This window comes from Nannospalax galili, unplaced genomic scaffold (genome assembly GCF_000622305.1).
Source record: "Nannospalax galili isolate Female #2095 unplaced genomic scaffold, S.galili_v1.0 scaffold181, whole genome shotgun sequence".
NCBI lineage: Eukaryota > Metazoa > Chordata > Mammalia > Rodentia > Spalacidae > Nannospalax > Nannospalax galili.
Window position 1 is genome coordinate 143,976 of NW_008344645.1, and position 20,377 is coordinate 164,352.

Genomic DNA, 20,377 nt, shown 5'->3' on the forward strand with positions numbered 1-20,377 from the left:
AGGAAAGGGTTGTCTCTTTCCATCACATGGATCCCAGGGATGTGAGCCTTGGTGGCAAAGGCCTTTACTCACTGAGCCATCTCACCAGTCCAGGGCTCAGGCTTTTGGTGCAATTCTTGGTCTTCTTGGCTCTGGCTGAGTAGTCTGAGTAGTCTAGGTACAGTTTGTTAGGGTTCCAAACAGCAGCAGTTTCCCCCCTCCCCAACAGGGACCTCACCTTGACCTTTGAAGTCAAGGGAAACAAACTCTGCTGAGAAGCAGCCTGCCTTTCCTCTGATCTCCAAAGATAAGCAGATTCTACCTGATAACCAGAGATTTTAGAAGTTGTTTATCATAACAGCTTTTCTCTTTTCTTAAGAGGGAAAAAGTAAACACTTCCAGACCCTAATCCTACCTGCTTTTCCTGCTTCCCCCTCCCTGATTTCTCCCTCAAACATTCCCCCTTCTACACCCTAAAGCCCCCATATATAAAGTCCCACCTCACAGTCCGTGGGCTGACATCTTTCCCTGACATCTTTCCCTTCCCTTCCCTGACATCTTTCCCTTCCCCGAGGGAAAGGTGCCCCATGCGAAATAAATCTGTATCCCGCTGAGAATTCCATCTGTGCCTCGGTGCCTCCTCCATCCATCCGCGCTCGCTCTCTCCCAACATTTTTACCTATCACAGTTAACACCTTAAACAAAAGCACTCTCATGCAAGTTTTGTAAGAGAATTATAAATGAAGTTCATAAAGGCTAACACTTGACACATGGTTTTTATTATTATTATCATCACACATACTATAATAGGCTACATGGAAAGTTACTTAAAAGTTTATCTCCTGAATCAGATTTACCTTTTAAAAGAGAATTTAATAAAATAGATCACATTTCACTTCCATAGACAAAGGAGCCCTACATACTTCTGTTACTTAGAAATGGCTTAACTATAAAGAAAATATCAAAAATTGCTGAAGTTAGTAGACATGAAATTTAGCAAGGATGATTGGAATTTGGTCTTTCCTGTAATAATACTATACCTAAGCACTCTGCTCATCAGGAAAACATTTTAATCTCAATCTGTTACTTTGGCAAGCCAAGAATGCTATTTTTCTTTTTGTATTAGTCACTTTTCTATTGCTGTGATAGAAACACTGACCCGAGCATCTCATAGAAAGAAGAGTTTATTGAGCTTATGGTTCCAGGGGAATTACAGTCTGTCTTGGTGGGGAGGCATGGTGGCAGAGGTGGCTAGAGAAGAGGAGTGGAAGTTAAGCTCTACATCTTCTAGCAGGCACAGGAAACAAGAGACTAGAGATCTGGGAAGGCTTAAGAACTCTCTAAGCCCAACCCCAGTGATGTACTTCCTCCAGGATAGCCATACCTTCTAAGACCTCCCAAAACAACGCCACCATGTGGGGACAAAATGTCCAAATACTTAGAGCCTATGGGGGACATTTTCATTCAAACCATCACGCTTTTGGATAACTATGTTTATGGAACTGAAATCACTCTTAACCATTATTTAAACCTTTCAAGTTATTATTTTTATTTGTGATATCTTTAATAGGTATTTAAATTGCTTTTGGATAACTGTGTTTATGGAACTGAAATCACCCTTAACCATTATTTCAACCTTTCAAGTTATTATTTTTATTTGTGATATCTTTAATAGGTATTTAAATTTTGATGGATTTCAACTTGGTGTTATTTGGCAGGATAAAGTTATATTAATTCCATATATTTTTATTATGAGTACTTTGAAGACAAGTGTAATATGAGCTACTCCTACTTTTGACCATTGAACCTCTTATGCTGAGAACAGAACTCTGGAATTTGGAAGTCAGTGAGTGCAGTCTATGTCTATGTCTGTGTGGGTTGGCTCTATCTCTGGAACAGAGAAGGTAGGAATAGTTCTCTGCATGTGCTGTTGCTTTGAAAGAATGAAAGCAATGTGTCTCTGTTATGAGCTTACTGTTGGTGGAAAAGAAGTTAATAGGAAAGCAAGAACTAAATTCTGCAACTGTAATAAAATCACCTTTGCAGACATTTTCAACCTGAATTTTGATTATCGGTAACCACAATATTGTAAAATTTTAATCTCCTCTACCAATTTTGTAATTACTGTTCCTCTCTTGTACTGGTAGAGAATACCTACTTTTGGGACACGATACAATGACAACATGAGGCATGCTGTGCTTTGTCAGGCGCTCTTCCAATCAGGGTATAAGGAGACACACAAATGTCAACCAAGCCACTCAAAGCCAGTGGGGATCTAGGTTGTTTGACAATTATTATGAGAATCCCCCTGGATTTTGCTTTGAAACGTTTTTCTCGTTCCTTCTCTAAATCTTATAAGTACTACTTTCATATTAAAATGCTCCCAACTCTAATCATGCTTTTATCAGCTCTAAGAATTGTAAGCCTAAAGCACCTTTCAAGGGATCAAACCAGAAATGGTCCTGTAGGGCAGGGATCACACTGATTTACAACTACTATCCTACCCTGACATTCGGTTTATCCAACTAACCTGGCAGTAAATATAGAGAATATTAATATGTATGTATAAGAAGAATCTTTTCTTCTGTTGGGTTGGCTGAATATGCCAGGATGCCAACTGGAGGCTGCTGGGATTAGAGGTATGTACCCAAATACTTGGCAGCTATCACAGCTCTAAAGTCTCAGTAATACTCAAGTCTTTTCCATCTTTTTAGCAGAACAATTTGAGGCCATAAGAAGGTTATTTCTCCTATGGAATGAAGTTAAGGAGAGATGAAGTAGAAATTCTTTGCCCAAATGGAAAGACATAAATGAAAGTATGTTTTAGGGAAAATGGGACTTGACTATTTTTAGCTTTGATTATCCTAACTAAAAATATCCTTCTAGGGAAGATACAGCCTTTCCCAAAGCTTCAGGAAGAGTAGAGTTTAGTAAACACATGCTTTTTCCTTCTTTCCCAGAAGCCCTGATAGTTTATTTTAAAGCTAATTCTAGGGTAAGTCCTTTTGATCTCACTGTTCGAATTTAGAGAATTATAACATAGCTGTTTAATTCTGGATAGAAAGAGAGATCTTAGAGATCTTAAGAGGAAAAAAAAAAAAACACCTTAGATTTATGTTAAATTATTTGAGTTTAATGGCAAAAAGCTCTTCATGTTCAAAAAGACCCAAAATCTCTTATGATCTTTGTTGTTAGAAGAAAATAACCAAGTGCTCTTCAAATTATGGGTTTGGTCTCATGTTTTGAAAGTTGCCATCTCAGTTGATCTCTTAATGACATGTCTACATATCCCAGGGAAGGTCAATAGAAGCAAGGACTTCTCTTTTCTCTCCTTTCTTGGTTAACCATCCAACAGATTCAGAAGATAAATTTAGGACCCCTGCCCTGGTCCCTTGGGCAAAGCATTCTTCCTCCAGGTGTCCTGAGAATGTCAACCTTTGTCCGTTTTTTGGCAAGTGATGTAGTATGGAATTATGGAAGGTACCCTGTACTATACTCCATGTGCATTTGGGTATACTTATATTACCCCCCCATCCCTGGCTCTGTTATTTTCATTTCTTTTCTTTCTTTCTTTCTTTCTTTTTTATTTTTTATTTTTTTGGTCTTTTTGAAACAGCGTTTCCCTGTAGCCCCATCTGGCCTGGAACTCACTATGTAGACCAGGCTGGCCTTGAACTCACAGAGATCCAACTGCCTCTACCTCCCAAGTGCTGGAACTCCAGGCATGCACCACCATGCCTGGCTATTTTCATTTCTTAATCATTATAGCACTTTGGATTTTTTTCCTCTTCTTTGGCTTCCATTTCCAAAAAAGAGACTAGAATTTTCCTGTCTGAATACCATTATATAAGTCCTGACAACATCATAATCCTCTCATTACTAACCCTGAAGGATGTGTTTTTATGGGTAGACATGGAATAATTAGAGATGGGATAATTATAATTATTGTTAGGCATATTATATTCTTTATAGAAATAATTCTTCTTGTTAATTATACTGTTAGAAAGTATAAGAAATATACATGAATCCAGATGTTAATTATCTGTGAATCCACAAAGGAAGACACTTTTGTGAGCAATAACAAAGCACAGTAAAAATTCAGTGGTTTGGGTCTAGAAAGATGGCTCAGTGGTTAAGAGCACTGGCTGTTCTTGCAGAAGACCTGGGTTTGAATCCCAGCACCCACATGGTAGCTAACAGCTGTCCATAACTGCAGTTCCAGGGTTTCCAATGCCCTCATCTGTCCTCCTCGGACACTGCATGATACAGGTGCACTTACACACATGCAGGCATAACACTCATACACATAAAATAAAAAAAAATTTAAATTCAGTTATTTTGTTAGACTAATTCCCACTGTATTTTGTCTCTTTCAATTCTGCCCAATACCAGATCTTTCCTCCCTTTGCCCCAGGCACCATTCAGTTTTCTACACAGGGTTTTTCTATTCAATTTACCTTAAGTCCTTTCTACCTTATCCAATTCATTTGCTGCAAGAAACATGGGTGTAAGGTACACTTCTGATATACCAAAGCATTTCCTGACAAGGCCAATCTGTCCTTAAGGACCTAGAATAATGGTTCCTCAATATGTGCAATTTGCACTAAGGGATATATGGTAATGAATATCTAGAGACTCTCAATTGGTATGTATATAGGGAGAGTACTGGCAGCTAGTAGGAAGAGGGAAGTCCTGTGCAACATGCAATGCACTGGACTCTCTCACAAAAAGGAATTATCTAGCCCAAATTGCCAGAAACTGCTGTAAAGTAATTCTTGTATTAACTGCAATTAATAATCAGTAACTTCTTTCTCTCTTTTCTTTTTCCTTTTACTTCCTCCCTTCCTCCCTTCCTTCCTCCCTTTTTTTTTTTTTTTGGCTCGTTTGAAACAGGGTCTCTTGTAGCCTAGACTGGTCTTGAACTTGCTGTGTACTCAAGGATGATCTTGAGTTGGTCTTCCTACCTCCACCTCCCAAGTGCTAGAATTATAGACATATCCCACTATGCCTGACTAATCAAGTGATATTTTCTATTCTGCTACTGCAACACTTTATTCTATATATTGAGTTATAAGTCAGGAACTGTGGTGATTTGAATGAGAAATGTCCTCTATAGGCTCCAAGTGTTAGAATACTTGGCCCTAGTTGGTGGCACTATTTGGGGAGGTTTAGGGAGTGTGGTCTGTCTGGAGGAAGTACATCACTGGGGGTAGGCTTTGGAAGCCCATACCACTTCCAACTTGCCCTCTCTGCTTCCTGAGAGTGATTGAAGATGTGAGTGCTCAGCTTTCTGTTCTGGCTGCCTCTGTGGCCATGCCTCCTTGCCATGATGGATGGACTCTTATCCCTTTGGAACTGTAAGCCCAAGTATGCTCTTCCTTCTGTAAGTTGCCTTGGTTGTGGTGCTTTGTCACAGCAACAGAAAAGTAGCTGATACAGGAACCAACCCAGAAACTTAGTTCAGTGAAGAAATAGACAATATGAGGAACTGTGATTTCATAAGGAAGATATATGCAACCTAGGATTTGCCAAAATATTTTGAAGGATTCTTCAAGGGAAGAAAGGAAGAATAGGCAGGAGAAAGGCAAAGAGAGGGAGAGAAACACATTTCTGGAAAAGGGAGGAACATGGGTCAAGACAAGTAAGAAAAACAGGCAGGAGCAAATCCTGAGACATCCACCAGCCAGTCTGAAGAGGCAGCGGAGCCATTTAAGGAAGGGTTGGTTGATAGTGATGGCAGAGTAACCAATCCTTTGGAACAGTTACTATTTCCACACTTTTCAGATGAAGAAACTGCAACTCGGAGACTCTAGTAACTAGTAACCTAAGTTGTTCATATTCCCAGTTCTGTGGGCTTCACTTCTGTCTTCAAAGCAAGACATCAGGTTACCCTGCAGATGCTTCAAATAGTATATGTGTATATAGTAACTATAGTAACTGTAACTCTCATGGAAGCTTGCAGAATGTCCCACTGAACTAGTAAGTTTTGGTCTATAATTATTTAAGTATTTTCTGGGGTGTGGTAGCACACCCCTCTGATCCCAGCACTGGGGTGGCCTCAGCAGAAGGACTAACATGAATTTGAGGCCAGTCTAGCTATATAGTGTGGGCTTGGTTTTAGAAAAAAAAAAACCAAAAAAACCAAAAAAACCCTTCCATCCCCCAAATACAACCATCTAGCATTTTACATGCAGAAAGTTATTTACTAAATATTTAATAGAACAGTTCTTAGATAGTGAAAAAGAGATATCTCCTGTTTTCTTTAATCCTCTTGTTGGGTTTGGCCTGACCAGAGTGCAGGCAGCTGGCAGAGATGGTCCAGTCAATGGCTTCCTACCGCAGCAGGAACAGTTGCATCCCTGAAGCTTGTTAGCCGCAGCAGGAACAATTGCATCCCTGAAGCTTGTTAGCCAGCTCTTCTAAACAGACCCACTGATTACAGCCGGTGCCAATATAAAAAGGGTTGAACAAAATAAGCCTAGGGAATAAACAGAAACCATCACCCCAATCCAGATGGTCTTTATTCATAAGAGCAAATGGGTTCCAATCCAGCCTTTAGATCTAACTTCCAGGAGACAGGAAATACTGAGAAAGAAAAATGTTTAAGACACCACAAAGAAGCCCTAAGACAAATCCAGAAGGCAGCCTGGTGTTTTCAACACACAATGTCATTCCAAAAAAGGGAGAAGGGGAGAAGGAGGCCTTTCTAGGATAGAAGTTTGCAGTCAAGTGGATTGCTTGTTCATTGACTGGCTTTTGGTTTGGGTAAGTCAGCTGCAAAAGATATTTGGGGGCCAGATAGGGAAATCCGAGTCTGGGCTGGTTATGAATTGGCAATTTTGTTGGCTTTAGTTACATGTGAAAATGGTATTATGCCAATGCAGGAGAGTGTCATTTTAAAATGTATATGGGAATATTTAGGGGTGAAATCGATCTAACTTTAAAGGTGAAATAAGTAAGGCGAAGTGCAAAGTGCAAAGGACTGCTAAACACAGAAGCTGGGCTTCAGGTTTCCGTTATTCTAGTCTTTGTGCTCCATATTGAGCGTTTTCTTTTCTTTTTTCTTTTTTTTTTTTTTTTTCTTTTTAAATCACTGAAAGTGAACAACCAACTAGAGAAATAAGAATAAAGGATAGCTTCGTTTTCAGGAAAGTGGAACCGATCTTTATCTTCCTCCGAAGTCATGAGTGGCCTGGAGGAGCCTCCAGCGAGGCTCCACGGAGACTTGGAAAGATCGCAGGTAGCTTACCCGCGTTGGCCAACCTGTTCTCCTGGCACCCTTGACCCCGCGCACCCCTTCAGGGCCACTCCTGATACCGAATAACTTGTCACGGGTGCCAAACCACGAAACTTGGGGTTTCGACTCTAGGAGGCGGTCCTGGGGCCAGACTGGGCGGAGAAGGAGGGAGGTGGGAGGAGGGGGGAACACTAAAGGCCCCCTCCTCCCCTCCCGCGAGGTTCCCAAGAACCCCTGGCGGCGAGCCGGGGACTGGAGCCTCGGGTCTCGCCCACCTAATTAATCCACCTGGACTGGGGCGGAGCAGGCTAGGGAAGCGGCCGCCGGTGCCAAGGCCATTACCCTCACCCGCCGCCAGGAGAGCTTCTGGGGCAGCAGCGGGCGCGGTGGAGCGGGAGTCCAGCTGCAGGTGAGGGCCGCTGGCCGTGGTGGGCTGGGCAGCTCCGCGTCCCCAGGGGGAACTTTCTTGGCCCGGAAAGGTGCAATTGTGTGCAGCTATTCCTGGTATGCCAAGCCGCGAGCCGCGAGGGCGCCACCTCTGGGGGCCCCGGGACCGGGAAGACGGCCAAGGCGGGAAGGATGCAAGTCGGGGGGCATCTCTCCCTGCGTCGCGTCTCTGAGGGACCGTCCCATCTCCCGCTCCAAACCAGAGAGGCTGCGGCCGGGGACACCCGGGACCGCAGCGGGGGGCGCACGATGAAGCGGGGTTCCCCCGGCGGGGGGCGGGGGGGGCGGGGCGGGGCTACCGCCCAGAGGGCGGGACTGCGCTGCGACTTTTGAAGTGTACCCTGGAGTCCCTGCCCCGGCTGCGAGCGGCTTCTCCGCTCCTTCACTCCCCTCCTGCTCGGGTCCCAGTGGCCTGAGTCGATTTCAGGAATTTCGAGAAAGCAACGCTTAGAAGTTCTGGTAGATTCCTGAACTTAAGCCACGGATCACAGCAAAGGGAAGGGGACGCGTGGGGACACTGTTCCGGCGCACACCCACTGACAGCCTCTCTCCCTCTCTTGCCCTAGTCATGGAAGGGGTGGAGGACGCAGAGGCCGATTGCTCCATGGCGTTCGCAGAGGCGCAGAGATGGGTGGAGGTGAGTAGCTTTTGCTTTTCTTTGCACAAGAGTTTGCGGAGTGGTTCTGGTCACTCTGAGCATGAGTCTTGGTGACCTAGCCCGAGTAAAGAAGCGGCAGTTTGCGGGACTGTGCAAGTTCAGCCCAATGTCTAACCCTCCCACTGGGTCTCGCTGTGCTCTGCAGGTCTCCCCAGCTCTCGCCTGTTCTGTTTCAGGACTGTGCATCCCACAGGATCGGTCCAGGTGCGGTTCTGTGAGAGCACATCCCAGAGCGTGGCGCAGAGCCCGCCGGGGTCGGGTCCTTGGGTGCATTTCCTTGGGATGGCGAGGATGGGGATGCCTATCACGCACCTGGACAGGCTGTGAGAGGAAGGGCTGTGGAGGGAGGCTTTCTTCCGACAGCAGAGGGCCCAGAATGGGCACTTTATTTATTAGTGTTGATGAGACCAAGCTATCCCAGGACCTCTTACAGATGGCCTGTTCTTACAGCTGCGTGGAGACAGTTTCTGCATCATTGTGGTGAGACTGGGCTTAGTTTTAGTCTCCCAACAGTTGAATGTGTGAGCATGCTTGTGTGCCTGGGCTTGTGCTCAAGGCCTCCCACTCTGTGCTGTGGGACTGAGCTACCACCCCCTGCTCTGAGATGACTTTTAAGATGGGTCAAAAGAAGCCTTCCAGACCTGGGATTCAGAACAACTGCTTGTTATAAAATTGTCTGCACCAGCCTTTAAGTCATGTTGGAATTTCCGGTGCCACATGCTGTTTTAGTCAATAGCTAGGACTTTCTCGGGGCCTGGAGCTTGCAGGCAAGAGCTGTATCCCCAAGCCACACTCCCAGTTCCCAAACATATTTTAGAATTCAAATTAAGTTTTAAAATTCCATGAGGAAAACAACACATTCAAGCATCTCCCGGAGCCAACTGTATTATAAAGTAATAAGTTTTTCTTTAAAGAAACACATGTAGGGCTCAGTGGGTTTCACAAAGGTGAGGAGTTTGATCTCCAGTATCCATCTAAACAGCAGTTTGTAGCCCCAGCACAGTGATGTAGAAGGATCCCCGAGGCTTGCTGGCCAGCCATTGTAGCCTAAATGGCTAGCTCCAGGTTCAGTGAGAGACTGTCTCAAAAAATAAGGAAGAGAAGCCATTGAGAGGGACAGCTAACATTGATTTCTGGCTTCCAAATGTACTGGCACCCACATACACACCTACACAACAGGAACAGGTGCACATAAAAGTTAAAAGAAGATGTATGGGAAAAAATAAAAGTAACACATTTTATTTTTAATTCATTTTAGCTTTTTAGACAGGCTCTCATTATGTAGACCAGGCGGGCCTTGAACTCACAGAGATACACCTGCCTCTGTCTCCCTAGTGCTGGGATTGAAGGTGTGTGTCACTACTCTGGTGATTATAACTTTAGATGGTACATCTTTACTGCTTAGTAAAAGGACATGAAATGTGTGTAGCATTGTTTACTAGACAGTAGGGATGTCTCATAAATTAGCTTTCATTTTCTTCATAGAGTAAAACTTTGAGTTGGTCTCAAGGTGACTTAGAAGGATGTGAGGGGAGGGCATGGGAGGCTGGGAGAGGGATAAACACTGTATTTTGAATTGAAATGAGAATGGAAAAATTCCAGCAGTGTAGTTAAGAGAAATAACTTTGCTCATTCATAAACCTGGAAAAGTCAAGGCTTCACCTGTAATTTTCCATTAGTGGTGTTTGCTATGCACAAATTTAGAAAGCAGGTTAAAATTTTAGAAAACAAGTTAAACTCACTTTCTTTTTGAGTGGAGGAAGGAGGCAGAAGGATGGAAGGACTCTGAATACATTTTGTCCATATGTGGCTCCTGGGTTTGGTATTGATATGTTTTGGTCCTACACAACTCTGGGGTGGTGTCAGTATTTGCAAGATTTGCACTTGCTTCTGGAAATCTGTGCATATAGATCATTTCATACTCTTTTCTTAGAACTTAGATTTTAGAAAAATCAGTATTACTTGTTTGTCCTCATAATTACATAGGGTTTATGGGAGGAATGTATCTATTGTGAACTCCTGGAAAGTGTCACTACATAACACTGTGTGTGGTAAACATGCTCATCTTCCCACTTTATCCCATTCTACACAGAGTCTTATCAGCAATGATTTGGCAGCTTGGTATGTGTATGCTCATTATTCATGAACAGCAGAGTGTTTCTAAAGGTATTGTCACATTCCTTTAATATAGTTAGGGAAATTTAAATTAAAATTTTTTTTTCCCCCAAGGCACATGCCTTTAATCCCAGAACCAAGGAGGCAAAAGAAGACAGATCTCTGTGAGTTCAAGGCCAGCCTGGTCTACATAGTGGGTTCCAGGCCAGCTGGTGCTACAGGGAGACCCTGTCTCAGAAAGATCCCCTGCAAAAAATGTTTTTTACCCTCTGCTGCTTGGACCACTGCCAGATGGTCACTGAATATATCTGAATAATCATACATTCATATCTTAAATTTTTTAAATTAAATATTCATTAGGCATACACTGGTTATTTGGAATGATGCCAGTTAGTTCAGTGTTAGATTTATTTTAATTATCTTGTTAGTTTTTTTTTTTAACAACCAAAGTACATATTTTAAAATACTGTTGGGGGCGCTGGAGAGATGGCTCAGCGGTTAAGAACACTGGTTGTTCTTGCAGAAGACCTGGGTTCGAATCCCAGCACCCACCTGGCAGCTAACAACTGTCGGTAACTCCAGTTCCACTGATACCCTCTTCTGACCTCCATGGGCATTTCAGGACACAGGTGTTTTTATATGACATGCAGGCAATACACTCATACACATAAAATAAAAATAATAAATAAAATTAAAATACTGTTTTGCCTGAAGAAGCAGAATCAATGACTCTTATTGCCAGAGCCTATTAATTTTAAGAACCCCTAATTTGAAGATAAGACATTGATTCCAAAATATTTTATAGAGCATTTTGAAAAGTGGACAAGGTTTTAGAATGATTTTCCCATTTGCTAATATTCTTGCTCGATTTTGTTTTCTATTGGTTCCCTCTACATATATTGTAATAAGTTTTTCATTAATATTTATGTTTATATGTATGTACACATGGCTTATAGCATGTAACATTGTGTAGAATATAGCCTACTATCTTTATTTTCAGGTACAGTTTTCTATGTAATTATACTTGTGGTTATGGCAGTGTTGGGAGCTAAACCCAGAGCCTCACTTACTAAGCGAGTGATCTACCACTGAACTATACCCGACCCCTTCAGCTGTAGTTTTGAATATCTCAAGGTCAGAAAAGCCCAATAACCTTGTAAAATTTTGAATGATGACCAGACTCCATGTCAGTATGTCCTTCCTATTTCCATTGTCCATTTTGTGACTATGAGTAGCTAATGTGTTATTCTTACAACCAAAGTTAAAATTACTAGAACTCATTTTTTTGGAGTTAAATGTGAACATGAAATGTGAAGACTACTGTAATTTTATTGATTTTCTTTTGATTCATTTTAAATTATATTTAAAAATTTTAAGAAAAGATAATATATACTAAACTGGCTTGTCTACACAGGGACTAATTTTATAGTCAAAGTAAGATATACTGATAACAGATTATTATTTAGGTGAAAATACCATTTGGAATATTAATAATGTAGGAAGGCTAGTTTATGATTAAACATTGGTTTAAAACCATGTTATGTAATGGTTTGAAGGCAAAGCCCTTCTAGCAAGGTCATGGAGTAGGTGATGAAGTGGTAGAAAATACAGCCTGGACTCTGTAATTTCAGTTCTCTTCTGTAGGGCCTTTTAATTTTCAGACCTAATAGTTGCTTCTGTATGGTTTGGGACAAAGCCTTATAGTAAACAGATAAAATATGGATGAGATTAAAAAGTAGGTATGTTATTCATTGAGTTGCTTGATTGCTGTCTCCTAGTCTGTGAGTTAATGTTGCAGTCTAGGTGTGAGGATACAACACAGCCGTGTTTATGGCTGGGGAAGAACAGGTGTACTTGATTCATCATCTTCCTGCTCCTCTGCTCTTCCTGTTATCTCTGGGTTTGATTCTTTCGGTATCACTATCATCCTGTAAAAGGACCGAAGGGTGTCAACGTGAATTCATTGCCAAGTCTGGCACTAGAATATGAGTCCTGCATCTCTGTTTACTTCCAGTTGGTCTGGTACTCCACCTGCCCCAATTTTAATCTTTTAAAGATGTGTTGTATATGTTTTTACTTACTTTGTTTTGCCTTTGTTGTTAAAGAGTTTGTGGAACTTACAGAATTCTTTGGTTTTAAAGAATTGCACTTTGTGGGTCCCCCATTGCTATTAGCAAAGTCCTAGCCCTCTTTCTCCCTAAATTACATCCTTTCTAGCCATGGTCGCCAACCTCTGGTCTGTAAGACACTGAATGCTCAGTGTACATCAGTGTTGTCTGTAGGCACATGAATGTCTCATGAATGTGTACTGTTGCTTTTCACATGTAGATAGAGTGACAGAAGTAACAGTCCATTGAAAATGTTACTAAATTCATAGAAGTATTTTTGTAATCATGTATAATTTGAGTTGCTAATTTAAATTGTTAAAAGTTTCTCAGGATAATGAACTCTAAGTTAATGTGATATTTAAACAGAATGTAATCTACATTTGTAACAAATAGGTATGTCTTAGTCTATCACAAGGAATCTGTTCAAACTATGGTTAAGTAAGACAGATGCCAGGACTCAACTGTACCTCATTTCTATTTTGTTTTCTTTGTGTAATTTCCTTTTCTGTCTATAAATACAATCTGCTCAAATCTTGGGGTGGAACATTCTCCACTATTTTTGGTCTATATAGCTGTTTTAAAAACCATTTAACTGCCTGGTGTGGTGGCACACGCCTTTAATCCCAGTACCTGGGATGTAGAGGCAGGCGAATCTCTGTGAGTTCCGGGCCAGTTTGGTCTACATAGTGAGTTCCAGGTCACTGGGGTTACAGGAAGACCCTGTCTCAAAAAGACAAAAATCAAACAAACAAAAAAAACCCCATTTAACTGCAAAAGTCCATTTTTCATTGTTCTAGTTTGTTTCTCCATTGCTGTGACAAAACACTCTGACTAATACTAACTTGGGGAGGAAAGGGGATTATTCATCTTACATCTTCTAGGTCACAATTCATCAGGGAACCCAAGGTAGGAACTCAGGGCAGGAACCTGGAGGCAGGAGCTGAAGCACAGGCCATGGAGGAACGCTGTTTATTGGTTTGCTTCCCTGGCTCCTGCTCAGCCTGCTTTCTTATGCAACACAGGCCCACCTGCCCAGGGGTGGCACCACCCACAGTGGGCTGGGCCCTCCCACATCACTCAACAATCAAGAAAGTGCTTCACAGACATGACCACAGGCCAGTCCAATGGAGGCAATTCACCAATTGAGGCTTTCTCCCAGGGTGTCAAGTTGACACTAAAGCTATCCAGCACAGTCATCATTTTGTCTTTTAATACAATCAACAAACACTGAACTTGAAAATGCTATGATGGTAAAAATTTGTTTTTAAAAAGTCCCCATGTGGGCTGGAGAGATGGTTTAGTGATTAAGAATGCTTATTTCTCTTACAGAGTTCAGTTCCAGCACCTACATCAGTTACAACTACCTGTAACTCTAGCTCCAGAGGATATAATGCCTTCTTCTGGCCTCTGCAGGCACCTGAAGACACATGGCCATATCACACACCCGGCCAGACAACACACAGACACATACATATACACGTTTTAAAAAGTCCACATAGTGAGTTCCAGGACAGTTGGGGCCATAGGGAGACCCTGTCTCAAAAAGACCAAAAAAAAAAAAAGTTCTCATGTACGAAGGCAGTTCTTCATTATCACATTTACTTTGTTTGTGTGATGGAGTGCCTCTGTGAGTGTGGGGTACCATATTGCATGTATAGAGGTCTAGGACAGCTGTAGGAATTGGTTCTCTCATTTCACCATGTGAGTCTTGGAGATAACCTCATGTCATCAGGCGTGCGTGGTGGCAAGTACCTTTATTCACTGAGTGCCTCCCCTAACTAGAAGGCAGTTCCTATAGCAACTGTCGTAGTCCAAATAATTTCTCAAAGAAGAAGCTTGATCTTCTTAGCTCCTCATTTTCTGGGGAGTCATATGAAAATTATCCATTTCCATTTTGTTACTTTTTTTAATGAAAAAGATTTTAAAGTCTGTAAGTCTTAATGTGTCATTCATGGTCCATTACATAATCCGGCCACTTCTTGTCTATCTAGCTGTCTTATTTTTGGTTATTTTCTCCATAATTACTTGTGTAGTTTTCTCCTGCTAAGCACATGGTGATTGTAGTTGTGCAGCTAAATGAGATGTTGACTGGAAAGCATTTGTGCTCTCTAAGAATTGCTTGTGTCTCCCTATGCATGTGGTATGGTTTTCTCCCTTCCATGCTGGTAGGTATAGACCAGCCCATTGTTCCATGTTTATCTGGTGAATCCTTTCTCTTTGTCCTTCCATACTGAGGAAACCACTCTTATGTGGAGTCTTTTCTGAACTGTCAAAGCTTCACTTCCACCCCTTTTTCCTCTTTTCCATTGTTTATAAAGAGCTTTCTTTTTTCACTCTCTGGTATGAATGTATGTGTTTCTCTATCAGGGGCAAGTAGCCGAAGGCACACAAAGTCTTCTTCCCTTGAGTATTTGGCATGGTGCCCTACCCTGCTGGCTTCTGATAGATGGAACTCAAATGCTTAATGAATGAATACATGTTGGTGTCCAGTCAGAAGGCTGCCTTATTTAATTGTTGTTTTTAAATCTTAAGCCTATCATCTATCAAAACTGTGTTGGAGCCTGAAGAAATGATAAATTATGCTTACCTATTCTTACTCTAGTTTCTGAATGTAATTATTGGGTGTATTTCTTTAGAAACATGTTTGATGTTCTAAAAGCTCTTAATAAAGATAATGTCGGTTATATCTGCACAACGTTGCAGCAGAGTTATTTAATCATTCTTCTCCTTTGTAAATCACAGCAGCTCAGTACCCTTTCCAAAGATAAACACTGTTGATAGCATACTCAAAGACTGGTTCTCAGTCCTTGGTACAGCATGTTCAGTCCAGAGCTCAAGTGTGTCTTAATGATGGTAAACAGAGCCAGACAGTAAGTCCATCTTCATGTACCATTGGGATGGTATATAGAGAGAGCTTAGAAAAGTTTTGTCAGGGTTTAGAGAGCAAAATTCATAAGAATTCTTTGGTCACAGTCAGATTTAGATGCTGAAGATGTTTCTGTAGATTCTAGCTTATGCTGTGGTTGGTGACCTAATGTGGGTCAAATAACTCAATGTGGGGATTGCAAAAAATCTGGCAACAGTAAAACATTTTTGAGTGTACAGTCACTAAAAATTCATTCAAAAATCAAATGCCTAATGAATGAAAGGTGTTTTTGGCCTTGCTAGCCTGTGTTACGTCATGTGACTTCACTGCAATCTTGGTTCTGAAACACAACATACAAAGGAAAGGAAGTCGGTGCCAACCTCATTGTAAACTTTGAGTCTCTAACTCTCATGAGAATTTAAACTTCTATTCCATTATTTTATTTTAGTTATTATTTATTTTATTTTATATGTATTACCTGCATGTATGTGAGTGCACCTGTCTCATGCAATGCCCATGGAGGCCAGAACAGGGCAACGGATCCCCTGGAACCGGAGTTAGGACAGTTCTTAGCCGCCATGTGGGTGCTGGAAAGTGAACCCTAGTCCTCTACAAGTAGCCATTGCTCTTAACCACTGAGCTGTCTCCAGCCCCATTCCATTTTTTTTTTTTTAAAAAAGGCAACCTGTTGCTTTTACTTCTTGTCTGGTGTCTAGTCAGTTTCTTATTATGTAAAGAAGTTGTTGTCAATCTATGAAAAGCACCAGGCATCATTTGTTCTAGGTAAGCACCCTACCACCAGTGCTTAATGCCCAGTTCTAAATTCCAGATTTGAAATCATAGCCTATGGAGGCTCCAAATGAACTCTTCCCTGCTTCTGTCTCCTTTCTTGCATGCTGTCTTTCTCCACAGTGGCTTCCCACTCTCCTTCAAATGTGCAAATAAGGTATTATTTTAGGGTTCCTTTCTTCTGTAGGAGATTCCCTCACTTGTTGAATGATATGTCCTCACACCCCTTTACGCTACCACTCCATGCTTTTACTCATCATCATTTGTTTTTATACTTCATGTACATTTGTTTGGCTGTTAGTTTACTAGAATATTAGTTCCTACGTACAAGGACTTATTCTGTTTTCAGGCCCTGAGCAGTACTAGATATTTACTACATTCTCAATAAGTATTTACTGGGCAAGAAAATGCATAAAAGAGCATATATCTTTTAATTTTTTACACTTGAAATCTTTTTTTTAGACTGTGATGCAACTGACTTCCTGGCTCTGCTTCACTCAACAGGAGAAGTTAATTTTGCTGTATTAGTGTTTAGTTTTTTTCCTTTCCGGTTCAAGACTGAGCAAGTTCTTGCATTCTTTTTAAAAAGCAATTTTAAACCATGAGAAATTGACTCTGCTCAATCAATTCTAAATATGCCTAAAAGGAAATGTGTATCTTAAGAAAAACATTTAAGAAAATTTGAAGGGTGAAGGTGAGCCTTCTTAGCTGAGTGCCCTGCGCTATGTACGGACAGGGTGCCTTCATGAGACTCTGAGCATGCGTTTATGAAAATGCTCTCACCGACTTCAAATTGTTCAGTATGAGAGGAGCAGGAAAGTAAGTACCTTTACTATGTTTAGAAATTAAAGAAAATAGTAGGTGGATTGGTGGTGCACACCTATAGTCCCAACACTTAGGAGCTAAGGGCAGAAAGATTGTATGAGTTCAAGGCTACCGTGGGACATACCTCAAGATTGCCTGAAAAAAGGAAGAAATAAAATAACAGAAAATTTGAGAAGAGTAAATGTTCTCCCTTCTGCTCCAACACAGACACAAGCTCTTCCGTCCTTTCAGAGTGCAGTACTTTGTATGTGTTTTAAAAGAATTGTTCTGAAATAGTTCATACAACCAAACATGGAGGCCTAAACAAGAACTTTGTTCAGGAATCAAGGGAAGGGGAAGCTGGGAAGATCCTTGTCCCTGTCTGTATTGGTACACGCTGACTTTCTTTTAATTTGTTTTTTTGTTATTATCTGTATAAGTTCTTTTTAACTAGATGAGGAAAGAGAGGTTCAGCGAAGTTTAGTTTCTAAAACCACACAGCTCATACTGGTAGAACTGGTAGCTCAGTTGGCAGAACCAGGATTTAAACTCATATTCGTCTACTAGAAAAGCTCAAAACTCTCAAGCACTTCACTGGCTATCAGCTCACCTGTTACGCTGGCATCTTTGACATCTGCACCTGCTGTGCTGGCATGTATATGCCCTGTTATATTATTAGCTGCTCCTGTAGCTGTCATTATCTTGCTCAAGTTTCTTATTTCACAGCTGGAGCTAAGTCTAAAAACATTTTTAAGAGATGCTTCAGTTATGGGACCGAGGATGTAGCTCAGTTGGTAGAATGCTTCCTTGTCACAGAACAAACTCCAGGGTTCATTCCCCAGCACCATATAAACCAGAGTTGATGGCCTATGCCTATTATCCCAACAGTTAAGAGGTAGAAGCAGGAGGAGTAGAAGTTTGAGGTGATATTTGGCCATTTTGTGAGTTTAAGGACCTGAGACTCTGTCTCAAAACAAAGCAAACCAAAATATACACCAAACCAAACTAAACCAAACCAAACCAAACCAAACCAAACCAGCTTCAATTTAATATGGAGTATGGTATAAATCCACACTAAAATGTAAGTAGATACTATTAAGTATTGTCTTCATATTGGGGACAGAAAGAGACTTTGAGACTGTAGGAAGGAAGGGAAGATGGAGGGCACACACATTGCTGTTGTGGTTCCTTGAAGGAATTGTCCTGAAAAGTGGGAGATAGTCACAGGCAGCAGAGGAAGAAATGTGAACTTGTGGGATAGAAATCTACAGGTTTTCATTGTTTGTTTGCTTGCTTTTAAGACCCTACCTCACATAGCTGAGATGATCTTAAATTTGCTGTGCAGCAGAGGCTGGCTTTGAACTCTTGATTCTTCTGGCTTTACCTCCTGAATGCTAAGATTACAGACATGTTCCACCATGCTGACTTGCAGGAAGATTGAGGATGGGAAAACATTTGGAAGATTCTAGGGATAGCTCTTCTTTACCTGAAACAAAAAGTCATTTGACTTGGGTAGGGGAGGTACTAGCACAACTGGGGTCCATTGGTTTGTCTTATTGGCAGGACAAAATACTAGGTACCTACAAAGTGTTGAAGATGCTGATTTGGAAATAGAATTACTGGACTAATTGTGGATAAGGATTTTGAAGTGTAAGAGTCTGTGTGTGTGTGTGTGTGTGTGTGTGTGTGTGTGTGTACGTGCACCAGTGTTAATGCTGCATCAGCTGGTGTTTGCAGCCGTGGAACAGAACATGTCAGTGGAAGGGAAAGATCATGTGCTGGTCACATTCTTGTTCATGTTACAAAATACCTGAGAAAACAAGGGAGGAGGGATTGATTTCAGCTCATGATTTCATAGGTTTCTGTCCATAGGCCTTGATCCTAGGCCCATGGTAGGTTAGAACTCCATGACAGGGAGGATGTAGTAGAAAAAACTCACTTGGTAGACAGAAGGTGAGGAGGCACCTAGAAGACACAGTCTTCAGGAACATCATCCCCCTACTTCCTCAAGCCAAGGCCCCACCCCAAAGTTTCAAGGACCTCACACAGTGCCACTAAGTACAGATCAGTGGTGAGTCATGGGACAGTTCTTACTGAAATCCTAACAGCCTATACTGAGGGCTAAGGATTAAGCTTTGGGAAATGCCTTCTGTTAAGAGGACAGGAGAAGGAAGGGGAGCTAGTGGCCAAAAAACCTAGCCAGAAAACCAGACTTGTGTTAGAGATGCTAAGGGAAGCCCTGTTTTCATGAAAGATTAGTAGAATAAAAAGGACTTTCAGCAGTACTCAGAACTAGAAGTGATCAGAGGAAAACAGAACAGGGACAAGACTATTATATTTTGTAAGAGCATCATCTCTTGCTTGTTGAAAATACAATTTGGGCTGTTGATGGGAGCCAAACCAAATTTCCCAAAAATTCATGATAAGTCATAATCTGGGGAAAGCACTTCTTGAGAGAAGATAGGAGGAGTTGTCTAAGACATCAGTGTCTCTCACATAGGCTGCTTATTTGTGTTTCCTTACCCTCAGCCGACCTTGGGGGGATACAATAGAGATACAAAGACACAAATCCAAAGGAATCATTGCAGTCTTCTATTGGAAGTATTAATGGAATCACTGCTCTAGTTTAGGAAGTCGTCTTCACAAAGATCATCCACAAGTTATTTTAATCTTCCTCCGACCTTACTTTTCATTTCTACACAGGGAAACCTAGCACCTCCTCCCAAGGTTTTTTAGCTCAATAATTTTGTGAAGATACTTTGGTTTTCAAAATTTAGAATTAGATGGGTGTGGTGGTGTACACCTTTGATCTCAGCACTTGGGAGGCAGAGGCAGGCAGACATCTGTGAATTCCAGATCAGCATGATTGACATAGCAAGTTCCAAGCCAGATGGGGCTACAGGGAGACATATCTCAAAAAAAAAAATCTTTTTAAAATTATTGTGTGTGCATGGTTTTGATTTAATAACTCCAAAAAGCTTAAAGTCACAATCAAATTTAGTAAGAAATAAGTCAAACTTTGAAACTTAAATATAGATCCACATAGTTGCCTTGTGATTGAGAGCGTATTTTTTTGGTGTCCTGGTTTCTTTTCTTTGTTTGAACATGGTGGAAGACTAAGAAATGGTAGGCTCTGGGGCAGTACTGTGTAGAAATGGCTCAGACACAACAGATAAAAGGCACGAGGAAGAGGAAGGTGTGTGTTCCTAAGCCTAAATTCCCACAAATATCAACCAAGAGTTGTAAGGTGGGATAAGGTTAAGAAAACTGAATTTGAAATATTTGTAGGTGCTCAATAAACATTGTTTACTCAGTTCATTACTGTTATTCTACTTGAATCTTGATAAATCAAGAGGAGATCATAATTTTTTTTT

At 41.3% G+C, this 20,377-nt stretch overlaps 1 protein-coding gene across 1 annotated transcript in view; it reads left to right on the top strand.

Annotated features, from left to right (window-relative positions):
- Window positions 1–7,554: 7,554 nt before the first annotated feature.
- Window positions 7,555–20,377, top strand: part of Lmo7 (LIM domain 7) — a gene marked incomplete in the record, with an annotated part of 227,110 nt that continues 214,287 nt past the window's right edge. Inside the window, 2 exon segments of the mRNA XM_029567275.1 lie at window positions 7,555–7,625; window positions 8,230–8,300. Coding sequence (XP_029423135.1) covers window positions 8,232–8,300 — 69 coding nt within the window.